General features: G+C 39.9%; 1 protein-coding gene across 1 annotated transcript in view; it reads left to right on the top strand.

Annotated features, from left to right (window-relative positions):
* The window catches only part of ksr2 (kinase suppressor of ras 2), a 123,126-nt gene extending 115,092 nt beyond the window's left edge, over positions 1 to 8,034 (top strand). The window contains exon 22 of the mRNA XM_070963668.1: positions 2,377 to 8,034. Coding sequence (XP_070819769.1) covers positions 2,377 to 2,383 — 7 coding nt within the window. The 3' untranslated portion in view covers positions 2,384 to 8,034. The remainder of the gene's footprint in view (positions 1 to 2,376) is intronic.
* The last annotated feature ends 6,991 nt before the right edge of the window (positions 8,035 to 15,025 follow it).

The raw sequence follows: 15,025 nt of genomic DNA, 5'->3' as shown, positions 1-15,025 counted from the left end.
CATCCAAGGAATTAAGATACTGGCTGTCTTGAAAAGGCCTAAAAAAAGGAAGTTCCACCTCACATCACCAACAACATCATTCAGTCTTTGCTTCGCCATGTTTACAGTTGTGCATGGGCTCTTATTGGTCCACACCTGGGACAGGTTGTGGAATTTGGTGTGGAAGGTGAAAGAAAAAACCCCCACTTCTGTCAGGATGTCAGGCATCCCACATGAAACCACACAGGATAAAACAATCAAATGTCGCACTTTACGCCCTTTTTCATTCCCATTCTTGCTCGGTCAGACTGATATTGTGTAGTCTGAACCCAGCATAATACATCACTCTCTTGCTCTTACTATGCTATGGCTCTCTCCACCTACATGTACTGAAAGACCTTCTTCCAACCTTCCTCTGGTATTTTTTAATGAGTTATTCTGGAAAATGAAGGACATCACACAGGGATGTAGATGTACACAAGTCAAACTGTTAAAAAGACACCCAGAAAAATCAAATCACAGCACCATATCAGTGAATAGTTTGCACTGAACATCACGCATTGAAGACATAACAATCACAGAAGAGTTTCTCCTTCCTCTAGGATCTTGATTAGATTAATGAGCCACATAGCCAATTTAGAGCAGCAGATTAGCTCTGCCATATAGCCTCAAAGGACTGTGGGGTTCTCTTTATTCATTTAAAGACACCCACGTGGCTGATTATGCTGGAGATGTATTTCATTAGACCAGGGGTTTGGAAGACAGTCAGAGAGAGAGAGAGAGAGAGAGAGAGAGAGAGAGAGAGAGAGAGAGAGAGAGAGAGAGAGAGAGAGAGAGAGAGAGAGCAAGCATAAGCACTACAAAGTGTACCATATAAGGGGGATGCCCTTAAGGCTCAGCTTTACTGAGCCCAAAGCTGTGCCAGTAAGGAAACGCTTGTTAAGCCTTGAGGCTAACAAGAATGCTGGCAACACCTGTATGTATGTAGCAATAAATCCCACGCAGCTGTTTCTCAGTGAGCAAATAAATGTAACCCTTATGCCAGAAACACTCTTGTTATCCACTCAGGTGGAAATGTCTTTACTGTCTGAATAATTACAAATGGCGAGGCATCGTGTCTGACGTATTTGAGGAAGACGTTTTTGGCGGTCAATCCGTGGTGATTTCACATCATGCTCAAGAGCCTGAAAGTGGTTGACTGTCTGACAACCACTTGGCAAACCCACACTGGTTTGAACTGTACATCCCAAAAATAAATCTTACATAATGCAAGAGGAGGGAGGATGTGACCCTGTCTTCCCCTCCAGCAGGCCCTGTGCTGGCCCATCTGGCAGATAATGTGCAACGACTGTGCCACTCAGACTCACCAAGATCCATTGTGGTTTTCCTGGATGCAAAGTTATTAATTCTGCTGAGGGAAAATACTGCAGATTTTTCAAAGCTACTTCAGATGTCGAATTCTTAGAAATGAATCTGTGCCGCGTGTCCTTTTCTTTTTGTAATGATGTAAAATTCACACACAACTGGGATTTTAGTGACGTGTAAATCTCACGAGTGAGTTAATGCCACAGGCCTCTATATTATGTTCAGTCAACAGGCAATAAAATTCCTTTTGAAAAATCTGACCTTAAAACCCCTGAAAGCATTTCTCTACAACATTAACCATTCATTACAAATCATCAAGTAGAAGTAAAAGTTCATTAAAAAAAAAAAAATTATTATTTATTTTGAGTTTAAAGGAACATTTCGACATTTTGAGAAATATGCTTATTTGCATTTTCTTGCTGAGGGCTGGATGAGAATATTGATTATGCTCTCAAATCTGTTTGGTAAATATGTAGCCAGCAGATGGTTAGCTTAGCTTAGCACAGACACTGGAAACAGGGGGGAAACTGACATGTAAAAATCACAAGTTGAGGATTTAAAACAATTTCTTGTCTGGACGAATATATAAGCAAATAACGCCCCAATTGTTGTCAGATTACGATTCAAACATTGCTAAATTGTGATCGATACACAGTGACATCGTGTTTTTCCAATTGCACAAAATACAAAAACACTAGAAATATGTGCTTTTGTAATTCATCATGTCTGAATGACTTTCTATGGCAGCATTTTTCACTCACAGTGCAGAACAAACATTATCAATGCACTCATGTCCAGACTCAAGCTTTTCTCTCCACTGCTAGTCTTGTCATCTCAGATTGGCTAAATTAAAAGAATGCCTGAAATACAGTGAAAGGATGTGATTTAAATTTGATTTCATGTGCTCTGCACTGTTTGCTGTCTGTCTGATCGTAGCCTGTTAACAGTGTGGTGTCCTGCAGGGCTGTGTGTTAAGACGGCTTGCAATTTAATGTTGTTTCTGTTTTCCTTCCCTCCCCCTTCCTGCTCCAGGCTGTAGCGGAGGCAACGATGGGACTGTGTCTTTGCGTGAAGCTCGTCCTCAGCTCTGCTCACATCTGCTCCACTGCTCGCCTGCCCTCCCACACACCCTCTCTTGCCCCACCCTGCTCCCACAACCCCCACCTTTCCTGCTCCGCCTTCTTCTGCTCCAGCTCTGACACATACATGTCGCCCCTAATGCCTGATCGGACCCTTTAGCGGTCAATATTGGCCCACTTTGCCAGAGTGGGTGACAAACACGCCGCAAACAGAGAGGCCTTTCTCCGCTCTATGCCTGAAGCCCTTCCCCAAAACGACAACCTTGTCTGTCTGTTGAGGAATTTCCAACATCATTCATACCATGCTGCAACTCATCTTAAGCTGCAAATATGTTTTTTAATACCATGATTGTGCAACATGTCATTCTCAGCTTTTTTAGGGAGCTCACGGCAGCCCCCAAACTGTTAATTACAACATCTGGAGTGTGAAATTATGCAAAGGAGTCTTTCTGACACATTTTGAAGTTATCATGGTCAGTATTTTTGGTCAGCATCCTTTGAAGACCTTGTATCTCCACAGTGTCGACTCATAATGATTTAAGCTGAGTGCTTGTGTTTTAGCCTCTGTCACAGTGCATTTAGACTACTGACATCATCTACAATATATCTAATATAATATATCCACAAAATTTTTCAGATACATATCAAGAATTTAGGAAACTTTCAGCTCTGATTGTAACATTCACTCTTAAAATTTATCCCAAAACTTGAAATCCGCCCAATTTGGAGTTTCATAGTTTGCACTGGACAGTGAAACCTGGTCACTGTGCTTCAAAATGTGCTTCAACCAATGCATTACTTATACATTAATTTCCAATGCATTTTGTTTTTCAAAACAAGTTTTTTTTGTTTTTTTTTTTAAATTTCTTTTGTTACTGTGGCTGTAACCAAAAACAGTCCCACACCACAACATGCACCCCATCTCCTAAAAATGACCATAATATAAAACTATTTTGCAACAGCAAATACAATTGGGCAAAGATGTAATGCTACCTGAAGTACATAATGAGGCATATTGAGCATAATGAAGAAACTTTATGAATGAACATATGTGCCAAGTTGCAAAATGTTCAGTGACACCATGTTCACTGGTGTTCTTTACAATAGCAACACTACCCATCCACCATTCATTCAGAAACAGATTGCCTGTGAACACAATCCAGGCAAGGCAGCAATTCTGTTTCATACTGTAGCACTACATACTTGGGAAAAGTCTAAGAGGGATGGCTGACATAGCACAGCAGCACAGATCTGCCAGCTGCCCAGCACATCAGCAGACCTCTGCTGGTGGCCACTAAAGCAGCTGTGTCTGTGCAGTCCGAAGGTTAAGTGCCTTGTTCCACGGCACCTCAGAAGCAGCATCAGTTATGAAGGGGAAGAAGTGATTCTTTGTTTTTGTCACCCAGATTTTCCCAGTTCAGGATTTCGACCAGTTTTTGAATGCATATGGATATGATTCTTTGCTTCCACAATGCTCGCAGTTGGTACAAGGAAAGCCGGCAGCTCTCTTTAGTCTAGTGATCTGCTGTCTTTTTGCAGGTTACTGTAATTTTTTTGTTTCTTTCAAAGACAGAGAACCAAACCTACGTATCTACTCAAGCAGGTCACTGTGTTTGAGCAAAGATGGAGAGGTATCAAACACTGGTGGAGGGAATCAAACCTTTCAATGAGAGTATCTCAGTTTAATTGATTCTATTACATGGTCTGCTGACTTTGAAATTGGCATACCCATTTGTCTGAACTGACAAATTAATCTTCTCCCAGTGAGTGAAGAAGAATGAAATGAATTTCCAAAAACCTTGTACCCACCAGACGAATGTTAAAATACTCCCATTGATATTCACCTCCAGTGGAATGAATGTGAGTTTTATTTTTCTTTTGTGAATGACAGCTCAAATCCTGTTTGAGCAAACTACACAGGCTCTAAAAGACATAATTGTGTTTGTGAGAGACGGCGAGCTAATAGATTATTTAAACACTTCCCCCACACTTAGACAAGTGTCTAATCACCTCAATGCTATGCAATTAAAATGAAGGGATCATACAGTTCAATATTGGACAAAGGAAAATATTTTACTAAAAGGCAGATTTAATAGACTTAACTACACGCTCAGCTTTGAGTATACATTACATTTTTCTAGTGGTTTTTGTCTTTCAACGCACCTGCAACTTTTACATAAATTTAAGGCATGTTATGATGTGTTCAGACAACACATCTTCCAATAAGGTCTGATTCTGATACGCTAATCAAGGAGGAACATTTAATACCAAACCCCCCGCACAGTCTTTGGTGAAAGCACCCGAGGCTTCACTCCTGAGGCAGGCTGGAAATCACTTATTTGTGATTCAGGCTTGGTCTGTAGCACTCATTCAAGAGCCACAGTCACCACAGATGGTGCAGTACATCTCTGCTGTACCCTTTCCATGTAAACATGCAAATGAGAGTGAATTAGCAAAGCTTTGGTTTATCATTGTCCTGCGTCTTTTTGTTAGAACGGCTGCTCTTACATGCACACAGTAATGCTGCTGTTAACAATAATGTGAGCAAAGCAAGAGTCTGATTAAGCCACTGGTATGGTTTCATGCTGTGACAACTCTTTCCACTTAATAATACCTTTTTCATGAATAATGTAATTATTATTTTTTCCCCATTCTGACAGAACTGTTGAAGGGTTCTCTTGTTAAAATGTCCCCTGTCCTGCCACTTTCCGATTTGAAGTGAATTACAACTATGCTTTTCTCAAACAAATTCTCCAACAGAGCACACAATACAAACATGGGAGATGTTTGTGTTCTGCCAGCAGCTTTAAATAGTCTTTGCCCCATACTGTCTTGGCTTTAAGCCCGCAGCATAACCATTTAGAAAAACTACAACTATTATGCTTCACATGTGGCAGTAAAGGATAAGACCGGTGTCAGTCCATTTTTGCTGTCAACAAATCCCACGAAAAGGCTGAAAATAATAATCTGTGTTAATCTGTCCCAAAATACTTTTGGACTTTCCTGTCTGCAGCAGTCGGCCTTCAAGCCCTTTGGTTCCTTCAGATGTGGATTTGGTGTTCAGTTTTACAAACAGGAATGAGTATATGCTGGATTGACTCAAAATAAACTCCAGTGCCCATGTTATGGTGTGAAAGAACATGTCACCCATTGCAAAGCTGTGGCTCAGTAATTTATTTAATAGTTTTAAGACATTACTATATACAGAGGAATAACCTACATCAATAATTGTCAGTAGGATAAAGTCATTGTTTGGATCTTTTCATGGGATTTGGATTTCATTGTATTATGTTAGAGCACACAGTATGACATTAACAGAGAATTTGCTCTGCTCACATAATTGTCCTATTTACATGTTATATGTGCATGTCCGCTATGTTTTCGGTGGTGGTGCTATTTGTCCATACTGCCTAACAATGTTTTTTATGACGCAAATCTAAATTCACCTTGGCGGCCACAATAGTTAAAAGTTTGGAAGTCCTTTCCGAACTAGCTCTTGCTGGTTTAAACAGTACTGTTCAGACACTGCAGCTCTGGGTCCTGTATGAGTTCAATATTTGACAAAGGCAAATATTTTACTAAAATGCAGAATTAATAGACTTAACTACACGCTCAGTTTTAATTATACATTTAACATTTTTCTCATGGTTTTTCTCTTTCAACACACCTGTAACCTTTACATAAATAGACACTGCAGCTCTGCATCGTGTATGAGTGTACGCAATGTGGGCAGAGGATGAACCCCATTAGACCCATTTCTCTGCAGTTCCTCTCAACCTTCCCACATGGACTTGGCTAATAGGGGCCTGTTGAGATCAAACACAATGGCAGGACATCAAAAAGAAAAAAAAAAACAAAACAATAATTTGCAGAAGAAGGCAGTTTTACACTGCAAAACGTGTGGTTCTCAGCTCCCATGCTCACCTACGTAACATCTAATGCCACACAGTCATCCATGGGAAACCAGCTTTCCATGACAAATGTAGAGGAACAGATGTTTAGTTTCGTCCTTAGAATTGTTCATAGTTCGTTGTTGACAGCGGTGACAACCACGTTAAGCTGCAGAAATTTTCATTTTCATTTTATGTGTTTGTGAATTATCCCAGCTCCTATGATTTCATAGAAACATGTACAACTTTGTTCTGTGTAACTGACCTAAACAAATTCATTATAAAAACAACAAAATGTGTTGAAAGATACAGTTTAAAGGTCATGCATTTATGCTAGCTTTAAAGAAACAAGCTGACATTTAGGAAAGTCCACTCATTTGCTTTTTTTGCTGAGAGTTAGATGAGAAGATCAATGCCACTCTCATTTCTGTACAGTAAATATGTAGCAGGAGCCAGCAGCTGGTTAGCATAGCTTAGCATAAAGACAGGAAACAGAGTGAAACAGCTAACTGTCCAAATGTAATAAAAAATTGTCGTTTTTCCACTTTTGTACAAATTGAACACGTGAGATATAAGTTGTTAATAAGTGAAGTTTAGAGATGCTGGTTGGTGGATTTTGTTACCTTGCGACAAAGCCATGCTAGCGGTTTCCCCCTGTTTCAAGCCTTTATGCTATGCTATGTTATGCTATGCTATGCGAAGATAATCAGCTGCTTATTCATTCTTTCATAATAACTGTACAGACATGAGCAGTATTAATCTTCTAATCTAACTCTCGGCAAGAGAATAAGCATATGTATTTTCTAAAATATCAAACTATTCCTTTAAAAGAGGACTCAGCTAGAAGCGCAGTGGAGTCTGTTGTGCCATTTGGCACCAAGAAATCCCAAGAAATTGTTCTCAGTTTGACTGTTATACAAGGGAGCACACTGAAAGGGCTTCTCAATAGTTTTTGTCAGTATTTATTTTCTTCCAGTTCTGTTTGGAAAGGTTTAAAAGGTGACTCAAAAGTTGTCATCCAATCAAAGTCAAGAAAACTTGAGAATGTACAGGATGATGTCAAACAAAAGCAGCTTTTCCAAAAGGGAGGAGTTCATACAATATCAACAGCTAAATATACAGTATATCCTCTTTTAAGACAACCACTCATGACTGGTCTATATTTTGATTCATGGTCATATTGCTGATTCAAATGTGCTCTGAATCTGCTGTCATCCTTTGAATGGACTGTGTGCTATATAGGAGAGGTATTTTTGTCCAGGGCTCATGTCTCTGTAAACCATTTCAGTTTCACCTCCTTTGTTGTCATTTTGTACCTAAAATGCTTTGCTGCAACACAGTCATAATGTAACACCATAATGCTACTTCCCTTCTGGGTTCCTGACTTTGATTTTGAAAAATCCTCCACCCCTTCATCACTACTTCATAACCATCAGCATCCTCGTCCTCATGAGATCAGCGACAATGCTGTCCTTTCTCGACAGAACACATCTATCATTCAAGCTTGTAATGGATCATCATTTGTATAATTTGTACAGTAAAGTTTATAAAAGTTTTCTAACCTTCCAGAAATTATTTAGTTTCTGCTGTTCAACTGAATGTCAATGAATTACAATTTGCAGGCCTTGTTATAAAATTTGTGTTTTTTGTGCAACACTTGGGTTTGTTCTACTGTCCAGAAGAGAAGAAAAATTGTCAATAAAAACTTAGTGATAATTTCACGTTGTTTGTGTGGAGGCTGTGTCCCTTCTATTGTGTTTGTACGCTCCAAATGGTCTGACCCAAACGATGAATCTAGAAAGGTAATGGAAGATACGCTGCCTTCAAAACCATCAGGATATCTGAGCTTCACCTCATGTGGTGCACTTCGCTGAAGTCAACTCCCTCATGTGTTAGTTGTCTCTGTTCTGTGAGACGAGATTGATGTTTTTTCCAAAAAAGTCAACAGTCTGACTCATACTGTGCCCAGAGACATCATTAATGTTGCTATTAATGCAGTTTATGTTGCCTTGACATAAAATTTAGAAAGCTAATTTATTATTCTCTTGATATTGACCAAGGAAGGCCAACTGAACTCATTTGATGCTTTTCTATTACAGCTCATGGCGGTAATTTGAAGGATAGCGCAGGCACCCTGCATCTCAAATCTAAAGCAGGGCAGTCAGCAAGCTGAACCATTAATAGGTGTGCTCCTTAAGTATGTTAATCACCTGTTAGACTCTAAATGCTAAATATTCATGATGGGAAATTCATGCATTCATGAATCACATGTCCCTATAAGATAAGCATTCTCATTCACACTCACACATACAGGTAATTAAGAGTCTCCACTTGAACTACAGTAATGTAAATGTGAGAGCAAACATATCTGCAAACATACATCTGCATATTACAGAGACTCACAAACAGAACTGGATGTATCTGTTACTTTCAATCATCTTGCTGGTGGTAATTTGAGCTACCTGCTGAAATTAACATCTTAACATGCTACAGGTGTAGCAGGCAATGTTTAATTATCAAGTATTAATAATTAAGTAGGGTATTAAACTTTAATATGTTTAGCTTTGTTTTGCCTGTGTGCATGCTAACATTTGCCAATGAGCACTAAAGACAAAGTACAGCTGAGGCTGATGAGGAAATCTCATTGGTTTTGAGGGTATTTGGCCTTAAACCAAAGCATTGGACAAATTAGAATTCTGACCCATGGATGTGCTCGATGAAGAGCTGGGAACCCTCCATTTTTGTGACAATCCATTAGATTGTGTGTGTGTGTGTATATATATATATATATATATATCATCAGTGCTGTCAATCGATTAAAATATTTAATCACGATTAATCTCATGAATGTCAAAATTAATCGCACATTTTTATCTATTCTAAATGTAAAATTATCATTTTAATGCTCTTATCAACATGGAAAAGTGGATAGGCTTGCTTTATTGAAAACAACAACGTGTAGTGTAATATTTCACACTAACATTCTCACTTTGAGCAGTCATTCACATTTGAATGAATCAAATCTCACACAGTTTAAAGCTGTAATAAACAGATGACAAAAAAATAAATGCTTGGTTACAAAAAAGCCCCTTCAACGACCCTTTCTAAGGGATCAAAACAGGGTGATACAAGATAAAGTTACAAAGTGCACATCATTGTAAACTAGGACTCAGGCTATAGTGCAGTTAAACCATGGCTTAAACTTTCCTTTCTTAAGTTTCCTTTGAACATAATAGCATCCATATGCTTCTGTCGAAAGCCATCCATTGTCGCCAGGTTTTGACAAGGAGGCGGCGGAGAATTCGCATTCGCCGTGTGTTTGGCCATCAAGTTGTATTTCAGACTGGATGTGCTACGGTGATAACTCAGTTCACACCGACAATACACACAGATAACTTTGGTCTTGTCAGTCGACCCATCTGGCAGCTTTTTGAAACTAAACCTTCCATCCAGAATCTTGTTCGCATCCATTTCGGCGTTTCGCGCTTGACATCCACACAAACTGGTAGCCTTTACAGCTAGTGAGCAGACAAGACCAAACACGTGCGTGGGGTGTGCCTATTGTTTTGTTTCCAGTTTACAACGGGATCCTGTAGTTTTTCTTACGTTACTAGCAGTGGCCACAGATTATAAAAAACTACAAGTTCATTAGGTCACAAAGAGCGTTAATCTCGTGATAAAAAAAATGATGCCGTTAAAACTGACTTGCATTAACGTGATATTTTTGACAGCACTAATATATATATATAGTTGTGTTTTGGGGAATCTCCAAAAACTTGTTTTGTATACTATGCAGTTGCAATATCCTACCTCTTTTGCTGCTCTTTTCATGGCTGTCTTTGTGCCAAGCACTATTGTGTTGCACCATATTTCAGTCATAGTTTGAAAAACTGAAACTGCCTCCTGGTCTTTGTGGACTCCCATTGTAATTATACAATATTTAAACACCCATTTGCCCTCTGACCACCAACCACTGATGCTTCGGCTCATTTTCATGTGGAGACAAGTGTGGGTGGGTTTATTGTTTCTGTAATAAGAACCTTTCATCTGGTTTCTACTCGAGAATGGAAAGGCAGCATAAAGTACTGTGCTGACGAGAGAAAGTGCACTTTACTGTCATTTTGTCATTTTTTAAGAAACTGAATATTCTGCATAAACTGGAAGATTATCAGAAAAAGCATCAGTCAGCAAGAAGAGATTTGATCCTTCATAGAAAGTTTGTTTTCTTTGCTTGATCAAGGAAAGGAAAGGTTTTGGGCACCCGGTTTACAGGTTTGAGAGGATGACCATGGGTGGAACAGGTGTGTTCCACCAGTACAGTACCAGTACCACCAGTACACAGGGATTTCTTATACTGACTGAAATTTCAGAATTGGCGGTGACAGATAAGGATCAGGTGAGTGGACAGGTGGACGTGGCTGACCAGGAGAGTGTGAGTGAAAAGGTATTGGCTGAGCAGGTGAATGGATGACAGGAATGGCAGCAGGTAAGAGACTGAAGAAACTGTGACAATGCATTGGGAACTTTCCATTTGGCAAGTGTAGCTTCTTGCTTCCCTCACTTGTGTCTCTTCCTCCCATCACAGCTCCTCTCAGCGGAAATGCAAAACAGAGATGTGAAGACAAGAGGCAGTGATGGCGGAATTTAATTCACCAACCGGGACATCCTCTCCTCTAGCAGCATTTTGAGGAGTCTGCAATTAAATGGTAGAAGGACTGTAGTTATATAGCGCTTTTCTAGTCTGATGACCACTCAGAGTGCTTTTACAATTGCATTCACCCATTCACACAGCAGCACACACACTCACACACCAAGGGCACAGCATCAGGACCAATTTGGGGTTCAGCATCTTGCCCAAGGATACTTCGACATGTACACTACCGGGGCAAGGGATCACCAAGCTTCTGATAAGTTGACAACTGCTCTACCTCCCGTCTCAACTGTCAAATGTGTAGAGACTGATAGAAATAACACACTTTAAAATCTGTTTGTCACCGAGAGCACAGAATGAATGTTTGACTTCCACCTCAGGATCAGGCTGATATTTTAGGATGAATAACAATAATAGTGACTGCGTGAAGACTGTGCAGCTGTACAGGTTTCTTGAATGAGCAAAGATGAGAAGAGTATTACTGAATTTACGGTTGTAAAGTGGATTTTTTTTTTTTATACTGTCCCATCAGATCAGCTGACCAATCAGTTAACAGATTACAATTGAAGGGGCGTTGCCCTCTGTTAAAAAAAAGCTTATGCACAGGATACACTTGTGGTTCCTCACTCCAACCTCCTCTGGGACGCCTCCTCATTCAATTTTAGGTATTGTGTCACTGCACGATCCAGGCATTCCCCACAGTTAAGTTGTAGGGCTGCTTTTTGCACATGCACAAATCAGGTTTCCAGCATGGATCAGAGAGTCAGTTTGGAAAATCCTCAATGATGGTGGGCCTTGATCAATTTCCAGGTCATGGGGATGAAGGACGCACTGCTTTCTGCTCTGATCCTATACTCAGAAGCATGATGCTGTGTTTTTGGATTAGCTGAGCTATTGTTACTAAAGAGTACAAACTAGCAGCTCCTCATCCTGCCCCTGATGACTGCTGGTTTTCTGTCCTACCTCTTACTTACAGTTAATCACAGTTAATTACAGTTAATTGCAGTTATTTGGGTTCACCTTGCGTTCACCTTGTGTATATCACTCCCCTGATGAGACGGCTCATAAGTGAACACCAGCAGGACTCCTGAGTCCTAAGATCATGGTGGAAACACACTTCTTCGAAAAGTGATACTGGAAGCAGAAATACATAAATTCAAACATTGTGGAGCAATTTTAAAGTAATATCACTTCAAATGCTGTGTTATTTATACATATCATCATTAAATAACAGTTTGATGAAATTCAGTACACTGTATAGAGTTCTGACTCACCTTGTTTAATAAAACGAATTTGGCAGTCAAATCCTTTTTTTTTTTTAAGTTGCTGCAACATATTTGGGCTACAACATTCAGAGAAGACATTGTTCTCTATGACACTGCACAGCTCGCTGAACTCCTACAGCAATTATTTTGCAGAGGGCTTCTGAATTATGAGACGAAGCAGTGAAGAGCCTCACAGCTAATGACAAGTTTGACCTTTCGGGGAGACCAGAGTCGTCGCTCTTCCTGGCAGCATTTTTGAAGGAAGGCAGCAGCAGATGGGAACATGCTAAAATACACAGGCACAAAAAAAGCACGTCTTAAGCTTTAATTATCCACATTAAGATAGAAAGATGGGGCGATTGCAGGCGCTGTCTCTTCGGCGCGAGGTTGTTGTTGGGATGAAAATGGACGTGGCCCTGCACAAGCCATCAAGAAGTTACATTCGAAAAATGATGATAATGTGAGGCATTCACTGGATGATGGCATTAGCCACATCACATCGTCTGAATAATTTGCGTCGTTCTTCTTTCCCACAGAGATTCTAAAATATTTATAGATGTTTGCAGGAGTCATTATGGTTGTTTGCTACAATCACATCAATTGTTTAAGACCATTGCAACACAAAACAGAATTCATACCCACTCTCGTTTGGTGGAAGTTTTTGCAAAACTAATTTAAAGTTCTGGAGATCAATAGCACCAGTGGGCTCATCCTCTGACTTATAGATTATGAATTTGAAATTGTTTGCCACTCCCACGGAACCCATTATTGTGCTTCATTGGAATTTGTGAAAGTAATTTCAACACCTAATGCACTTAAGCTTTAAACATCTAACAGGTCAAAGTGGCCTTGTGTGGACTATAATGTATCTGGTCATATTGTGTTCATGGTCATAGTCTCAGAGGGATGATTTGAAAGACTGTTTCAAAGCGAGTGATCTCACTGGTCATCAGGGACCACAGTAAAAAACTGTTTCCTTCTTAAATTTTCATCATGTCCAACGGTTTCAAATGCAAGACAATTTCACAGTCTTTGCTCAGGTGATTGCTTTTGAATTTATAAAGAAACACTTTGAAGGGCTCAAGAGGCAACTGACTTGTACAAAGGCGCCTTTACTTTTTATAATATAAGATGTTTCTTTAGACAGGCCATTCAAGGTGCTTTTGGTTTTTACAATGCAATATTTAAATCAGAACTTGATATCCAAGTTCAATTTTTATTTATTTGATGTGGCCGCCACAAATATGCTGATTGAATTTATTACAGATTCAGTTTGATACAAACTGATGGCTGTGCATGCGTGGGTTCTTCCTCCCACAGACCAAAAACATGCTCATTAGGTTAACTGGTGACTCTAAAATTGTCCTTAGGTGTGAGTATGAGCGTGAATGGTTGTTTGTGTATGTTGCCCTGTGATCGACTGGTGACCGGTCCAGGGTGTACCCCGCCTTTCGCCCGTTGACAGCTGGGATAGGCTCCAGCCCCCCCACAACCCCGGAAAGGGATAGTCGGGTATAGACAATGGATGGATGGATGGGCAAACTCATTGAATATGCTTGTGTTTTTGGTGAACAGTGAACGAATTTGGAAGTAATGAATGTGAATGTGAGTGAGTTAAGGCGTTTCATACGAGGGGCTGTTTGTAAAGGGCCGGTTACATTCATTTCCCAACAAGTAATAGTTGTGGAGGAAGTATTCAGATACATGTACTTACATACTAATACCACACTGTGAAAATACTCCAAAGTGAATGTTTGTAAATATTATCAGCAAAATGTATTTAAAGTATACTCCATCCTTCATCCTGCATCCAAAGTAATCAATAACTAAAGCTGTCAGGCAAATGTAGTGCAGTAAGAAGTACAATATTTACCTCTGAGGTGTAGTGGTGTGGAATATGAAGTTGAATAAAACGGAAATTCTCAAGTAAAGTACAGGTTCCTCTAATTTGTACTTCAGTACAGTGTTTGAGCAAATGTACTTCCACCACTGACAGAATCAGACAGATTTGTTGCAGACTATATTGTGAGGTATCTGCAACATCTGCAGCTCATTGAAGAAGAAGAAAAACAAATCCTGAAAGAAGAAATGAATGTGAACTAGTTCATTTTAATCTGTGTGAACTGAACTTTAAACTATAGCTATTGTGAAGTGTGAACTTTCCCAACCCTGCCAATGGTTACGTTGCGTAAGTAATGACATTCATGCGTAGAGTGGATGATTGAGAGTGAGCTGCATGAGTGTTGTGCTGCAACCCAAAAGACACATAGAGCCAATACAAGGATGTGTGTGGGAAGGAGAACTCTCACTGACTGGCTGCGACTCAGGCGTGGCACATGCAATGTTTGCTGGTGCTGTGTTCAGATCCAGCCCCTGCAGACATGCAAACACAGCTGCAAAGATGGAAAATGAGGCAGAGAGGCTGTCACTGTGGCCATGTTATAATGTGTCATGACAGATAGCTTATCAATTTGACAACAAGTCATTAAAATGATGTGATCAATCAGGTTAAAAATTGAGTTTCCATGTTGTTTTGCCCTTAAAAGGTGGCCCGTGGAGTATTCTTGCATTGTTATGTTTCTTAGTGCAATTTCACCAAGTTCTCTGGCATAATGTGAAGCCACTGGCAGGCCGGAGCATCACATCACATCATAGATTGCTCTTGCATACATTAGCAGGATCAGATGCAAGCCATATTATCACAGTTCATGATGTTTGGGGAAATATGCTTATTCACTTTCTTGCCCACAGTTAGATGCGAGGATGTACACCACTGTCATATCTGTCAAAACTAAG

The sequence above is a fragment of the Chaetodon trifascialis genome, chromosome 6 (genome assembly GCF_039877785.1).
Source record: "Chaetodon trifascialis isolate fChaTrf1 chromosome 6, fChaTrf1.hap1, whole genome shotgun sequence".
Lineage (NCBI taxonomy): Eukaryota > Metazoa > Chordata > Actinopteri > Chaetodontiformes > Chaetodontidae > Chaetodon > Chaetodon trifascialis.
This window is presented reverse-complemented; position numbering and strand designations above follow the sequence as displayed.